Raw genomic sequence first — 15,062 nt, 5'->3', positions numbered from 1 at the left:
ACGGGCAAAGAGCGCTAATCCTGCTGTTGTCTATGTGGCGGACTTACTTGCCCAGCTCCAGCGCAGAGCGACAGATATCAGCTGCTGCAGGCTTGGGCGCCAAGGAGGACAGGCACATAATTTCGTCGAACGCAGAGCTGGACGCCAAGATTAGGGTTTCCAATTCAATAAAACAGTTCGGTGCCACCATAAAGCATAAGAAAAATATTGAGTTCTTTTGTAGACAATCTAAGACAGCTTAGATTAATTTGTGTATTCGCTTTGATAAGGTAAGCGTATAACTATTTCTTTTTATCCTTCTTTTGGAAGCGAGGTCCGCCAAAGCTTTTTCCCTTGTTGAACTTGTTTTTGCCCGCCTTGTTTGTCAGCTTCACGGTGCTGACCTTCTTCGTGGCCGCAATCTTTGTCATCTTCTTGTGGCGGTTAGCCTCGGATCTGGTTTTGAAGGTAAATGCGTTAATGGAATTATCTTTAAATGCAATTATATATGTGCTTACCTCAATCGCAATGCCCCACCCCGACTGACATCGGTCAAATCGTTGGTGAATGCCGATTGAGGGCCGCGCCGCTTAGGTTGATTGGACGCCGCATTGGACCCGTATCTGGTAGGTTCAGTTGCCCCTAGCTTCCCAGGGCGCTTGCGGAGCTTGGACATTTTGGCCCGCACCAGCGACACCTTCTCGATTTCTTTCATGGCCCGCTCCTTAGCCATCTGCTCAGGCGTCTTTTTCCTCGGCTCCTCTTTTTTTTTCTTGTGGCGCTTGGCATCCAGCTCCTTGACAGGCGGTCCATCTTCACCATCACCGCCGTATTCGGGTCGCTTGCGTTTACCAGCGTTCGGGCCGTGACCCTTGCCCTTGCCGCCAGCTGTCTTGCCCTCGTCACTTGGGGTCAGTGCGAGTCGGTTCTTTTCATCCTCACGCTGCTGCTTTGTTTGGAACCAGCCGCGTTTGTCGTTTGTCTGGCCCAAGAGCTTACGCTCGGTTTTGGACAGTTGCTGCTCTGTCTTGGCGAGCTGACGCTCGGCCTGCTCCTCGTCGAGAATGTTTTCTGAATGGAATCAATGATGGGTCTAAGGGTAAATCATAACTGGATTTTTGAACTCACGAATCTCTGGCTCCAGGGCAGTCAGCTTCTTGCGATACTTCTCAATAATCTCTGGTGGAATAATGCGATTCTTAATGGTGCTCTCGGCATTCTTGATAATATCTTTGACAATCTTGCGTTCCTTTTCACCAGCCAACGAGACGGAGATACCGGCACGACCGGCACGCGCTGTACGGCCCACACGATGGATATAATGCTCTGTCGTAATGGGCATCACAAAGTTAATGACTGTCTTCACACCCACAATGTCCAGACCACGAGCTGCCACATCTGTGGCGATCAAGACATCGATCTGCTCTTCCTTGAATTTCTTGAGTGATTCCAAACGCTGTTGCTGGGTCAGATTTCCATGGAGCTCACCGGCCCTTATGCCCAGCAGACCCAACAGGATGTGCAAGCGATGGGCCTGCTTCTTGGTCTGCACAAAAACCATGCAATGATCGTGGAATGTGCGACAAATTAAGCTGGCCAAAATGGGCTCGCGATCTCCCTCCTTGTCCTCGCGTATGCGTATGAATTCCTGCCGCAGATTAAAGGCCACCTGTTGATTGTTGTTTACAAAGACCTTGACAGGCTTGTCTAGCGAGACGGCAGCCAAATCCTTGACCTGCTCGCTCATCGTGGCCGAAAAAAGCATGGTCTGGCGCGTCTTACAACAGGAATTGATGATCTCCTTCATTTGCTCTGCGAAATATTCGTCCAGCATTCGGTCAGCTTCGTCCAGGATGAGAACCTGTAAATCAAGAATAAACCTAATTAGACGTTGACTATAAATGGGGAATATTCATTTAAATCTCTCTCTGATCAGCTTGCATCTGCCGCGCAGTTGCAAGTACCAAGGCTATCCGCTTTGCCCAGGGTTGAGCTCAGAGCGCAAGGATGGACATTCATCATAGTAATAGTAAGAAAGATCAATCGAATATCTGGGGATAAGCTCACCTCAATGGAGTCCAGGGTAAAGCTGGGCGTGTTTTTGATGTGATCTATAAGACGTCCAGGAGTGGCTATCACAATATCTGGATTCTGACGCAGCACAGCCTCCTGTGCCTTCACATCTAGGCCCCCAATGGCCAATCCCACATCAATGCTTGTGAATTGGCAGAGCTGTTTCGTCACCTGATAGACCTGGGCACCCAGCTCACGGGTGGGCACCAGAACCAGGACACGGGTGATGGCCTTGTTATTGAGTGGCCGATACAGCAGACGCTCCAGTGTGGGCAACATATAGGCTGCCGTCTTGCCCGTACCAGTGGCAGCACAGCCACAGATGTCCCGGCCCAAGAGGGCAATCGGTATCGTTGAGGCCTGGATGGGCGTGGGGTAGATGTAGCCCAGTACTCCGATGGCCCTCATGAGGGGACGCGAAAGATTCATTTGATAGAAGGAGGTGATTTGCTCGTTGCCCTCCACAGTGTCGTCAAATTGCATTTTTTCACCCTCATCCTCATCTTCTTCTTCGGCCTTTTTCTTCTTCTTGCTCTTGGTTTGCTTCTTTTCCCGCAAACGCAGATTGTCGTGCTGGAGCTCATCCTCAGAAAGGTCTATTTCGTCCTCATCACTTTGCTCGGCGACCACCGCCTCGGCTCCACCACGTTTCTGCAGACGGGCTGCAATCTTGTCATCTGTCTTTGTGCGTGCCTTCCTCTTGACATACTTCATCAGATCGTCCCAGGTGTCCTGGTTGTACTCCTTAACGGAGCCCACAAACTCGAAACCCTTCTCGAACTCTGTTACCTTCTTGTGTCGCAATTTTGTGGGTTGATACTGTGAGCGCCGACGGGTGAGAGAAGGTTGTGGAGTGTCTCAGTTTTCATTCAGGGATAAAATATATCGTGTTTTCTCACCTCCACTTCGGCATCAGAGTCCTCGGATAGATTCTCCACCTCGGCATCATCTTCAATGGTGCCAATCAGGTCTAAATTCTTAGTTGCACCCATTTTGGACCAAAAAAATTTTAAAATTCTGAAAAATTTCAGAACCGCGTGTTTATAATTCACAACCAGTATGACCCTCAGAAATATACCGAAATATACCGTCTCATTTTCAAAATAAACCGTAAATATACTGACGAACTCCAGATATATTTAACATATTCGTTTTTGATCTTCCGTGAAATATTCTCAGCTATATAGAACATTTAGCCATGACCACATAATTTTATCCGATTAATTAATCAATTTTCTACTTGACTGGTTTATTTTTTGTATCCCTTTTATTAGATTGTGTCTAAAAAGGGCTTTAGCGAAAAAGGTCAAACAAATAAGACTGAAGTCAGTCTTCGTTCCTACTGCCCTGGCGCTCAGCTGTTTACCATTTGTTATGAAATTTTTGGATTGAAAGAAAATTTTTAAAATTTAAGAAAATAAAATGCTGCGTTTGTTAACAAAAACAAGACTTGCAAGGTGAGTAAACCAATATTTTATCAACCATAAAGAATTCAGATTAGTTGTCGATTTTGTTCAGGCAGCTGTTCACGGCTCCCTATGGCTCTCCGCGTTTTTATGCCCAGAACTTGGCCGACGGAAACAAGAAGCCGGAGGAGGGACAGATCAGCAATGAGCCGATACAGTTCTTTGGCAGTCAGGCGGCCACTTGGCGAGCACGGGACACTCGAAGTGGGGGTGATGATGAATCCCTCTGGTACCAGCCCTACGTGATCTCAGCCAGCTTGGCCGTATTTCTCTTGTATTTCTGCTGCCTTCGCGAGGAAAGTGACATTGATGAACGGCTGGGGGGAAATCTGTACGACCATGTAAGCGACATGGAGGAGGTGCAGCTGACAGTCAACTACAGATACAATAAGGAACACGGGCTGGACACCAAAGAGCAGGAGAAACGTCTCATCGAAATAGGCGTCGATATGAAAGAATTGGATGCAAAATTAGCCGCCCTATAGTCTAGAATTAACCACTAACATTGATTGTGTTTTTCATTTTATTAATTTAAAATAAATTCTAAATTTATATAGCCGTCGGTTTTGCGTGTGGGTGGTATGCGCTTTAATTCCTCCCCCACCGATTTCGAAGAGCGCGCAGTTTCGAATATCTTTAACAGTGCTGTTGCGCTAAAAGGCTCAAGAGAAAGCTATGTTAGCAATATCGTAAACGGACCAGCTTTGAGTGCCATTTTCTTGCGTGAGCATTTGCAACCAAACCAAACGACTCGATTCGACTTCCTCGCTGCCGTGATCTTACAAATATTGTTAAATCTTTGTTTTAAGAAACTTAATTAAACTGCTGCATGGCCCAACCTAGGCCCCCGCATCGCGGTTGCTTGCTGATTAAAAAAGTAAATTCAAAATTGTTTCCGGACGGAACGAACAAATTTTGTTCAACAAAATTTTTTATATTCATTTAAGTGTGTTGTGTGTGCCTGTGTGTAGAGATCACGTCTGTTTTAGAGTGCGATCGGGTACATGTGTGTGTGTGTGTGTGTGTGTGTGTGAGTCGAGTTGGTCTCTTGACAAATAAAAACACATTTTTTTAAATATTTAACTAATATCTTACACACACACATATATAAAAACATTGGCATTGAAATAAACGCGACACCGAAAATTGTTAGCTGCGGAATAACCAAAAAGAAACGAATTCATGATGCGGGAGGAGAAAAGTTCCATTTCGTGCGTGTAGTGCTCGCGTTCGGGGTGCGGCGTATTTGTATTACAAAACTAACTGTTTAACAATTTATTGACTAAGATTCCTTCATCGCGTCCGCGATCTGCGCATTTCCATGCGCATAAATTACAGTACATGAGCAGCGTCGTTGCCAGTGTCTGCGCTCTTAGCATTTGCTTTACCTCTGCCTCTTTGCCCTGTTTTTGCTTCTGTTTTGTTGCCTTTGCAGCTTTTGTTGTGTTTTTGTTGCTTCTGCATTGCTGTTGTTTTTTTCCGTCCCGCGATTAGAATTAATTGACAAATGGGGGAAAAATGTCGGTTTTGCGCAAAAGCAAAAGCAGCAACATTAACTAGTTTGCACTCTCTGTCTCTCTTTCGCTCACTTTTGGCTTGTGGAGTAAAAGTAACAGGATAAACGGCAAAAGAGAGGCAAGAAAGGGAGAGAGGGAGAGAGAGAGAGAGACGGATCAGCAGGGAAGACGAAGAATTGGAAGAGCAAGCAACAGTAACATGAATTAATCATAACTAAAGCTAAGCAAAGCCGCTCTCTCTCGATCGTCTGAGCATAAAATACAAGCAATAAAACGGAAAACATTAACATTAGCCGGCACAAAGGTTCAATGACCTTAGCAGCGCCAGAACGGAGGAGGCAGTCTGCTCGGCGAGGCCGAGTATTTCGGGCCTATTAACACCTGTCACACGTAGCTTTATCGCAAGTTTGGTTAGGTTATCAGTAGAGCAGACGCTCTTTTTTTCTTTCCCTCCACCGTTTCGCTTTGGTACGCACACGCGGATATCAAGGACGCGGCCGAGGATTCTATCAAACCATCGACGGTGATGGATATTCTTATCAGTGTTTAATTTAATTTTATTTCTCAATAGTGCAGGCACATGCTCATGTCCAGCCCTTTATGTATCGGTAAAAGTTCTCGTCCTTGCGTAATCCCATTGTAATATAATATCCCAACTAACAAGCCAAATCAAACATAAGAATATACACATGTCACAATCGCCTCAACACAAGCGTCAGAAGATGTCCAATGGAAGAAACTTTGAGGACTACGAAGAACTCAACATCATTGGAACAGGTACGTAGGAGCTGCTACAGATCGTTGGGATAGGTCAGGTTAAAGGTATTGTTGTTGGCTTTACTAGGTGAGGGTTTGTTGGGTTTTTCTAAGTATTTTCGATATGGTTTCCCTATGAATACACATTTTATAAGTTATTAGATCATTCGTTGTGTGCTGTTGACTCAATCGTTTAGCTATTGACAAACTTTTTTGAATCGTGACTAATTTTTCTTGGAAAATCGCAGCACAGGGGAAATAATAATACCTAGAGTCTAGTAATAACCTTTATTGAGAATCTTCAGGGGAAGATCTCATTTCCTTGCATACTTTTCAGGTTCAGTTACAGAGTCACGTGGTTCCTGGTCTGGTCTGTAAATCTATACCGTGCCGATCTCATTGATCTCAGATCGATTCGGGCAAGGGGCTGACACACACATTTCAGGCAGCATTTTTGAATTTTTTAGGTACATAAACTTCAATCAATTACGTCACCGAGCCGTCGGTGAAGCTTGGTTAATGTTAATGATGGATATTGTTACTGGTTACTGGTTTTTTGTCTGTAGGCCTTTTGGTCAGTACTATAAGTACATGCATACAAGTTTTTCGCATTCATTCAATTATTGCCTCTTCTTCCCATTCGCTTTCGCTCTCCAACCTTTCGGTTTAGTTGTTGTTTTGATTTTTGCAAAATGTTGCTAATTTTTTTTATTATTTTTTTTTTTTTACGAAGTTAGGAAAGAAGCCGTCGGCAGCCGGCGAAAACGAGTCCAATAGTCGAAATAAGTTGAACGCGAAGTCGAAAATTAACTGTTTTTTGGAGCTTGCCTTGGCCTTGGTGCTTGACCCAAGGTGTATTTATATGGGGTGGGGTGAAGTTCAGTTGCCTGGCCACTATTGTGTGGGCGAGCTCTCCGTGAATTAATTCGCTTTGTGCTTAATTCTTTCAGCAGCACAGTGGACAGCACACTCTCTTATCCCCCCTCTCTCTCTCTCTCTCTCTTTCCCTCTGTCTATATACTCTTTCTCTGGCTGTCTCTGCGGAATATCTGATATGTCTGGTGGCAACGAAAATAACTTCTGCCTTGTCCCACGCATGCCTCTGTCTGGGGTGATAAATTTCCGGCGACAAAGTCGTGTATTTTCTTTGGCATTCCAATCGATAGATCCTATATCTTTCTCTTTGCTGGTACCTCCGCTACCTGCTTTCGTCATATTCCAACCTCTAAAGGCAATCGAAATGGGACGTGTTGGTGGGTTTATCGCGAATCAGCCGGTTCTTTTTTCTACTTGCTTATCAACACAGCTGACTAGTCACTCTCTCTTTCTCCCATCCATGCGAAATTCGGTAATTTCACTTGTTCTTATCTGGCCTTGACGTTGCCTTTGTTTTTGCTTTTGCATTTGCTTTTGTTTGATTAACATTTAACATTTCCATTTAAATCACACTCGGTTCTAAATTTGCGAATTTCACTCTTGCAGGCGCCTATGGGACTGTCTACAGGGCCCGGGACACAGTTACGGGCAATATTGTGGCCCTGAAAAAGATCCGCATCGCCCTCAATGAGAACGGAGTACCGATGTCCACGTTGCGGGAGATCTCCCTGCTGAAGCAGCTCAATGCGAGCGATCACGCCAACATTGTCAAGTGAGTATGGCGACCGTTATCACAGCCATTGGGGATGGGGCCCCAACTATTCGGCAGCTAATTTTTGCAGGGGCCAACCGGAGCAGCTGATTACGGCTAGCCACAATGTCAGCGCGTATTGTGTGCGGTGGGCGGGTCGTGTCGATCACTGTTTATCTAGCACTTTTCCTTTGCCTCAACGCAGGTAGCAGCCATGAAATTCGTCTCGGTTGCTGAATGCATTCAATGCTGTAGGGGGTGTTAAGGAAGGGTATGGAGTGCGCACACAGAGAGAGAGAAAGAGCCAAGCTACAACAATGTTGTTCCCCCCTCCTCTCTCCCCCTATATCTGCCTGTCAAGCAGTGTGGCGCCGACTGTAACGGCGCGACTCTCTTCTGTTGATAACGTTGTGGAAGAGAGTGAATGTTTAATCTCTCACACTCAACGTTAGATATCTGTCGTACAATTGGTTTGTGCTCATTCGCTCAGATACGGTATAAATAAAACGATCCGGAGAGTGAGCTCTGTTGTTTGATATCAAACGTGTTGGTTGGTATGAGCAGCCAGAAATGAGAAACAAGACAGGTTGAGGCAAAAATTCAAGTTGAAGAATTTTTATTAACATTTTCGTAAAACAAAATATTTCTACAAAAAGATTTCAAATGTTTGTTAAATTAAGAAAAAAATTAATGTGTAATATGAAAAATTGTAACGAGCAAAATAAAGAGACGAAAACTGTTGTCTAACATACATATGTTAGTATTGTTGGCGCTCTTAAACACCGTAAAGTGTTCACTCAACCTCTGTGTGTCTTTCTCTCTCTCTTGATCGCAATATCGTAAAAGTGCGCATGTGTTTGTTTGGAGTGTTTTTTGTAGTCCAAGAATTGGCCGCAGTATGGCCACTGGCGCAATACTAGCGTCATTTTATAACAGCGTCGGTCTAAGGTCTGTAACGCAGATATTTATCACGATATTCTCTCGCTTTCAGAGCATGCACATCACATATGTATGTACATATGTACATATGTATATAAAAAGTCCATTTCTGATTTCCCCTCTTATTGCAGACTGTTCGAAGTATGCCAGTTTCTGGAGCGCGACGGACAACTAATGATTCTCCTGGTCTTTGAGCACCTGGAGCAGGATTTATCTGACCTCATCGAACGCCTGCCCAAATCGGGCATGTCCCCCATCACAATCCAGGTGATTACGCAGAATACCTCATTAGTCAAACTGTGGAACTAAACGATCCCATCTGGCAGCGTCTGTCGCGGGAGCTCCTGACCGGCGTGGACTTTCTGCACTCGCATCGCATCATCCACCGCGATCTGAAACCGCAGAATCTGCTAGTTTCCGCTCAGGGCCATCTGAAGATCGCCGATTTTGGTCTGGCCAAAACGTACAACTCCGAAATGAAGCTGACATCAGTGGTTGTTACGCTGTGGTATCGCGCTCCCGAGGTACTTCTTATCCAGCCCTACAACAGTTCCGTGGATCTCTGGAGTGCCGCCTGCATAATCTTTGAGATGTTCAACCGGAAGGCTCTGTTCCCGGGCACATCAGAGAAGAACCAGCTGGATCGTATATTCGAGTATGTATCGAATAAAATATGTGTGTAATGTATATAGCTAAATCTCTGTTGTTGCCATCTCTTCCCTGTAGGCTGACGGGCCGACCCACAGATCAGCAATGGCCCAAAACCATCTCTGTGGCACGGGAGCATTTCCCTCACCGCCTTCCCAAGCGGCCACGTGACTTTTGTCCCAACCTGTGCGAGTTCTCCGATGACCTGTTGAATGTACGTTTGTGTGTTGCTCTCTCCGTCTGGATAAACTTACTAATCAATGCCCTCCTCCATGTACTTCATCCAGCAAATGCTGTCGTACGACATAAACATGCGCCCCTCGGCCCTGGTTTGCCTAGAGCACGATTACTTCACGCAGGAGCCTCTTTAAGACAGGGCCACCGATGGGTACAATGGACAGAGCTCCCAGACGTAGTCGGGTGGAGTTCGTACGCATTGGATGGCCGCAACCAGTGTTTTGTTCTTGTCATAATGTTCCTTTAAATGCAGTCCAGCATGTCGTTCATTTTCCAGTCTAGGTGTCTTGCCCTGCACCCGGGTCCAGGTCCTAAGGCAGAAGCAGGAGCTGAATGAATACCATACCTTAATATGTTTTAAGTCGTAAGTTAAGTGTAGAACGTGCGCAAAACGTGTAGCCGCTAAATCCCCAAAAGTGGAACGATTGTCGGGGAAGATCAGTCCCATTCGAAATGTGATACAACAAGTTCAGGAATACATTATACAATTTCAAAATTTTGTACATCAGCAGAAATAATCTATATTTGTGCCTATGTGCAGAAACTATGTTTGTAAATACACGTATGTATGTATGTAAGTATACATATATGATGCATTGATACCTACATAATTTGTTATAGATCCTATGGACCGTAAATAAAAGTACAGTCCAATAATTAGTGTTGGTCAATATGCATGTATATGTATATGCACTCACAAGGAGATCAGAATCAGGCCAGGCCAACGAGTATATAAAAGACTAGGGGCAGCACCAGATTGTCCACCTGGTCGGTGAAGGCCTCCACCAGGGCTGAGTTGATGGCTGCGAAAATGGTTGCGAACCACTTGGCCTGTGTCATGGCCAGCAGACCGGTCGCCTCCAGCAGCCAGACGGACAGAAGGATGGACATCACGAAGGCGATAGTGCCTTCCAGGGAACGTGAGGAATCTGCAAGAGTTGAAAACGTTATATTAGTCAGCAGTTCAATGGGAGTGTTCTCCTATCACTACTCACTTCCCCACATGTTGCGTCCCATCTTGGAGCCCACCACACTGGCCGCGGTGTCGCCCACGCCCACTGCCAGGATGCCCGAGAGCAGGATCAAAGTATCTTTTCCGGAGCAGGGGCAAGGAGTCAGCCATAGGGGCATGGAGCATCCAATAAGCAGGCAGAACGGGGTCAGCGCCAGAACCCCAGCGTCCTTTTCATCCCGGAAGGAGTGGAAAGCATCGGTCAGCCTGTCCGAAAATGGAGGTATCTCTAGCAGTCGCATCAGCTCCAGGACCACAAATGCCGCCAGCGCTATGCCCGTGGCTAAGTACAGTAGAGTGCACTGAAAGAGCACTCCTGGAACGAAGACAAGCACTATCAACAGGTGGAATATCTTACGGACTCGGGTGTTGGCTTGAACGGTGTGCCGCAGTTGCCAGGTGACGGTGGCGCCGGTCAATAGAACGAGTACCAGGTAGAAGCCGATGATTTGCAGTCGCTTAGGGTCCCTGAAGATGAACTGTAGCAGAGCCACAATTGGCACAGGACTGGTGACGGGGGCACTGGTGACTGCCACTACGAGGAGGCCCAGCAACAGGTAGAAAGGAATAGGCCCACGCAGCCGTGGAACTGCGATCACCAGCACGCAGAGAATGAGCAGCCACATCAAAGCATTCTGTGAAAGAGTGGGCTCTGATTCTGATTAGAAAGAATTAGATGTGGCAGAATGATCACCCAAACCCACCAGCATTATAAGATTAAGTCGGTCAAAATCACTAAAGGTCTTGGCATCCGCGTCCGCGGAGCACAGTTCGTAGAGCCGGTAAGTGGCGCTTATCACGAACAGCATAAGACCTTGGAATAGAATGGAGGCCTCGCCGTAGGTGAAGCACCGTGAGAAGCCACGCATCATGCAGACGTAAAAGTGCTGGTAGCCAGCTATCATCAGGAACCCCGCGACCACAGCAAACAACCAGGAGGTGCCCAGGCAGAAGCCGAAACCAAGTGCGGTGAATGTTCCCGGCAGTAGGCTGATGATGCATTTGGCCAGTATGCTTGTGTCCGCAAAGAAGTATACGAAGAAGCAGAGTGTCTCCACGCACATGCCAGCGGCTGTCACCGTCAACATCAGATGGAGATGGACCTGCTCCTTGCAGGGCGGAGCGTTTAGAAAGCGTGAGGCCAAGGCCAGCGGCATCAGAAAGCACATCCAACCGCCACTCGACGCCCAGGGCCTGTTCGTCCAGTGGATTGGTGATAAGATAAGATTTAGTAGAGCGTCATAAACACTCAACTGGGAACTTTGCACCCGGAAGAGGCTTGACTCACCTGGGCAGCATGACATTGTCTCGCTTGGCGGTGGTGGAGTCGTGGACCCTGCTGCTGTGGTGTCTATCCTCCTGCTCGTAATCGCTGGAATTGCTCTCCGTTGTGGCGCCGGAGGACAGGTCCGATTCGGAATGTTCTGTTTCGCTGATTGAGCGTCGCATTGTCGCTTGTTTTATTTGTTTCTCAGCTTAAAGCATAATTCTTCTAAGTGCCAAATGTTTGTTTTTTCTTGGACGCCCATCCCAGGAACCACCCCCCAGGCCTGACCCTCAGAAATATACCAAAATATAGCGCATTTTCAATACCGTATACCGTAAATATACTGCCGAATTCAAGTTCTATAATACATATTCCTCGTTTTTGATATTCCGTGGAATATTCTAAGCTATATAGAACATTTAGCCATGCCCACATAATTTTATCCGATTAATTAATCAATTTTCTACTTAACTGGCTTATTTTAAACACATGCTTTTATTGGATTTTGCGTAAAAAGAGGTTCTAGCGAAATAAGTCAAACAACAAACAAGTAGCGAAATAGGTTAATCAAAACAAACGAAAAGGGAAATTCGTTCATATTGCTCAATTATGATATTCCATTGAATAATGCTAGCAAACTAAATCTTTCAGTAATGCCCACATAATTTTATCCCATTGATGAATAAATTTTCTACAAGATTGGATAGTTTTTAATCCTTGCTTTTATTGTATTTATTGTAAAAACAGGTTTAAACGGAAAAGTTCGACAAAAAAAGAGTCACTGTGATGCGTGTAGGCCTTGGAATACCCTATTTTGTTAGTTTTATATGAAGATGAAACGTTATTTATAAAGGCCTTTTCTCAAATTTATATTCTTTAGACATATTCATGTACATTATTAGTATCTTGTATATATTTATGTCGATCCTGATACCTACTGAGCCTTGGAAGACAAACGTATTCACAATTCTATAATATCCATTTCCCCCAGGGTATGTTAGCAACATTTGTGCATGGAATGGGACTCATTGTTGCAATAGCGAAACTGCGGCGAATCGGGTATTGCCTATATTTCAAGCTATATAGATTTGCCCACTTAGCTTTATCCCATAGATAAATGCATTTTCTACAAGATTGCTTCTTTTAATTACCTTTATGTATTTTATTTTGACCAAAAAACGGTTTTCAAGTAAATGTTGCCGCAACTTTTGTGTATGGAATGCGCAACATTTGTGTATGGAATGAGACTCATTGTTGCTAAAGCGAACTGGGGGAACTGCGGCGAACTGCGGCGAATTCAAATTTTCTCATATTCTTTGTTCCGTTGAATAATACTATTTATATAGAACATTTAGCCATGCCCACTCAATTTTATACGATTGATTAATCAATTCTATACATGATTGGCCTATTCGAAATACTTGCATTTATTGGATTTTTATATAACATTGAAAATAAAATTAATAATTGACAAAAATACCACTACAAAAATAGCAAAAAAAACACCACATGGGAGCGCGGCGAAAACCAGTTTCTACAGTATGACCCTCAGAACAGCACCGAAATATACAAAATATACCGAGTGGTGCGCGCCAAATCTACCTTTTTTGAATGTGAGCGACAAGGATTTAAATGTTGTCAACCGGGCCATTACCGATTCAACAAATACGACGATTCCCTCAATTTTGATCTTCCGTCGAATATTCCCAGCTATATAGAATATTTATCTATGCCCACATAATTTTATCCGATCAATTTTCTACTTGACTGGTTTATTTTTAATAGTTGCTTTTATAGGATTTTGCCCAAAAAAAGGTTTTAGCGAAAAAGGTCAAACAAATAAAAAGTAAGAGATTATCTATATAATGTGTGTGTAAAAAAATTGTGTGTACACACTTGGCGGCCTAGCCCGCCAGATTCGAATCTATCCGACTTCTTTCTAATCTGTGCGCCCAAAAGTACGCTGACCGCAAATGCCAAAACGATGCATCGTGGTATAGCCGCTCTATATAACGAATGGCTCTTTTTAGATCTTTATTATCATATTGCTAATTTGGCATTGCTTTATATGAATATAAAACTTGATCAAAATGGAAAGACATGATACGAGATGTGGATGCGATGCGAAGTAAAGCAACTAAAATTTTGTTGTAATGCTTAGCACAGTACGGAGCGAAGGTGGGTCGGCGGAACATGTATATATGTACGTTTCACAAAAAAGTCACATTTGCAAAAAGATTAACACACAACTCTATTTATCTTTTGATAGATGTCAGAAACAATCTTAAATAAGACACCTGCGTTCGTGGAAAAAGCTATCACCACTAGGTGAAAAATTGTGCTAAAACCAAAATGAAAACTACGAAGTGCACGATAACTACAGTCTGGGAATGGGTAGAAAGTACAGTCAATATTCCATTCTATTTTTTCCAGACCACGGAAAAACCTTCACTTCATCTGCGCCATGCACCGTTTACTCATCTCCACCGTCTACTTCGGTGCTAAATCAGTTGCTGATTTACTATGTATATAACAAGGTCGAAATAATTCTAGTCATAAAATCAAAATCAAAAGCAGCGAATAGCAGCAATGCCCAACAAACAACAGAAATAAAATGTAAAAACATTTTGTTTAGCTTTATAACATTGTTATTTTCATAAAAAAGCGCCGATAAGTTTCGCTTATCGCACAAAAATACCGACATTTTTTCGCCAGCCTGGAGGGTCCATTTCATTACGTTTTATTTCTGACCTTTTTTGTTCAAACCTTATTTTAGGCACAATAAAATTAAATTAAGCATTTAAAACTAGCCAATCTTCTAGAAAATTGAATCATCTATCGGATAAAATTATGTTTTGAGGACTGAAGGTCTTAGCTAATCTTAAGTCGAATATCAAAATCAAGGAGCATGATTCGTGATTAAATATTTTTAGAGCCCTTTAGGTGAAAGATATCGTGGCCTTTTTTTATATACAGATGATGGACCTGCAAGAGTGAATATTATTTTTGGTTTAGTTCAAGTTGTTATCAGTTTAAATAAAGGGGGCTTAAGTGGGTTAAGTACGTTTTTTTCAGACGGTCAGACTTCTGCTCTCTTCTGAAACGAAAAAATGAGTCGTTATTTTTTAATGGGCCTTAAAAACGGGTATGGACAACAAACAAAAACAACCAAGGCAAATTGCAAGGTTCGTACGAACCTTACCTCGGCGTTGCTGACAAACAATATACCTTGAAGTCAAATGGCTGACTTTATCCTTTTATCCTCTTTTTCTCGTTTTTATAAACGAAAACTCCATGTAACAATAGGGGTGGCGTTGATGAATTATTCGTTTAATAATTTTAATATGTCATATCGATAAATTGTTCACTCTTTCTTGCGACGAAAAATTGAGTCGTAATTTAGAATGGGCTATAAAAAAGGGTAAGGACAAGAGGCAAAAACAGCCAAAGCAATTTGCAAAGTTCGTACGAACCTCACCTCGCGTGTGAGGACACAAAATCGGCTTTTTGCCTTCAAGGTATATTCGTCAAATGGGGGGAT

At 43.9% G+C, this 15,062-nt stretch overlaps 4 protein-coding genes across 6 annotated transcripts; 2 read left to right on the top strand and 2 right to left on the bottom strand.

Moving 5' to 3' along the window:
• Positions 1-212: 212 nt before the first annotated feature.
• LOC6591063 (probable ATP-dependent RNA helicase DDX27) lies at positions 213-3,063 on the bottom strand. Its single transcript, XM_002015658.2, has 5 exons — positions 2,952-3,063; positions 2,047-2,871; positions 1,108-1,840; positions 498-1,050; positions 213-435 (listed from the first exon to the last, which is right to left on the bottom strand). The coding sequence occupies exons 1-5, from the start codon at positions 3,042-3,044 to the stop codon at positions 282-284; spliced, it is 2,358 nt and encodes a 785-aa protein (XP_002015694.1). The 5' UTR covers positions 3,045-3,063; the 3' UTR covers positions 213-281.
• Positions 3,064-3,443: 380 nt separating this feature from the next.
• On the top strand, positions 3,444-4,074 carry LOC6591062. Its single transcript, XM_002015657.2, has 2 exons — positions 3,444-3,509; positions 3,571-4,074. The coding sequence occupies exons 1-2, from the start codon at positions 3,475-3,477 to the stop codon at positions 4,001-4,003; spliced, it is 468 nt and encodes a 155-aa protein (XP_002015693.1). The 5' UTR covers positions 3,444-3,474; the 3' UTR covers positions 4,004-4,074.
• A 240-nt stretch (positions 4,075-4,314) lies between these two features.
• LOC6591061 (cyclin-dependent kinase 4) lies at positions 4,315-9,848 on the top strand. Of its 2 annotated transcripts, XM_002015656.2 has the most exons (7): positions 4,315-4,395; positions 5,607-5,812; positions 7,274-7,439; positions 8,489-8,624; positions 8,684-9,012; positions 9,084-9,219; positions 9,293-9,848. In XM_002015656.2, the coding sequence occupies exons 2-7, from the start codon at positions 5,725-5,727 to the stop codon at positions 9,374-9,376; spliced, it is 939 nt and encodes a 312-aa protein (XP_002015692.1). In that variant the 5' UTR covers positions 4,315-4,395; positions 5,607-5,724; the 3' UTR covers positions 9,377-9,848. The 2 variants fall into 2 exon arrangements, with proteins under 2 accessions (XP_002015692.1, XP_026841088.1); XM_026985287.1 differs by lacking the exons at positions 4,315-4,395; positions 5,607-5,812; positions 7,274-7,439 and adding an exon at positions 8,302-8,366.
• LOC6591165 (dolichol kinase) lies at positions 9,800-11,791 on the bottom strand. 2 transcript variants are annotated; one of them, XM_026985286.1, is made up of 5 exons: positions 11,543-11,791; positions 10,959-11,448; positions 10,238-10,889; positions 9,941-10,171; positions 9,800-9,866 (listed from the first exon to the last, which is right to left on the bottom strand). In XM_026985286.1, the coding sequence occupies exons 1-4, from the start codon at positions 11,701-11,703 to the stop codon at positions 9,954-9,956; spliced, it is 1,521 nt and encodes a 506-aa protein (XP_026841087.1). In that variant the 5' UTR covers positions 11,704-11,791; the 3' UTR covers positions 9,800-9,866; positions 9,941-9,953. The 2 variants fall into 2 exon arrangements, with proteins under 2 accessions (XP_026841087.1, XP_002015691.1); XM_002015655.2 differs by lacking the exon at positions 9,800-9,866 and having other exon boundaries at positions 9,892-10,171; positions 11,543-11,790.
• Positions 11,792-15,062: the final 3,271 nt, after the last annotated feature.

Source organism: Drosophila persimilis, unplaced genomic scaffold (genome assembly GCF_003286085.1).
Source record: "Drosophila persimilis strain 14011-0111.01,24,50 unplaced genomic scaffold, DperRS2 tig00000002-arrow-pilon, whole genome shotgun sequence".
NCBI lineage: Eukaryota > Metazoa > Arthropoda > Insecta > Diptera > Drosophilidae > Drosophila > Drosophila persimilis.
This window is presented reverse-complemented; position numbering and strand designations above follow the sequence as displayed.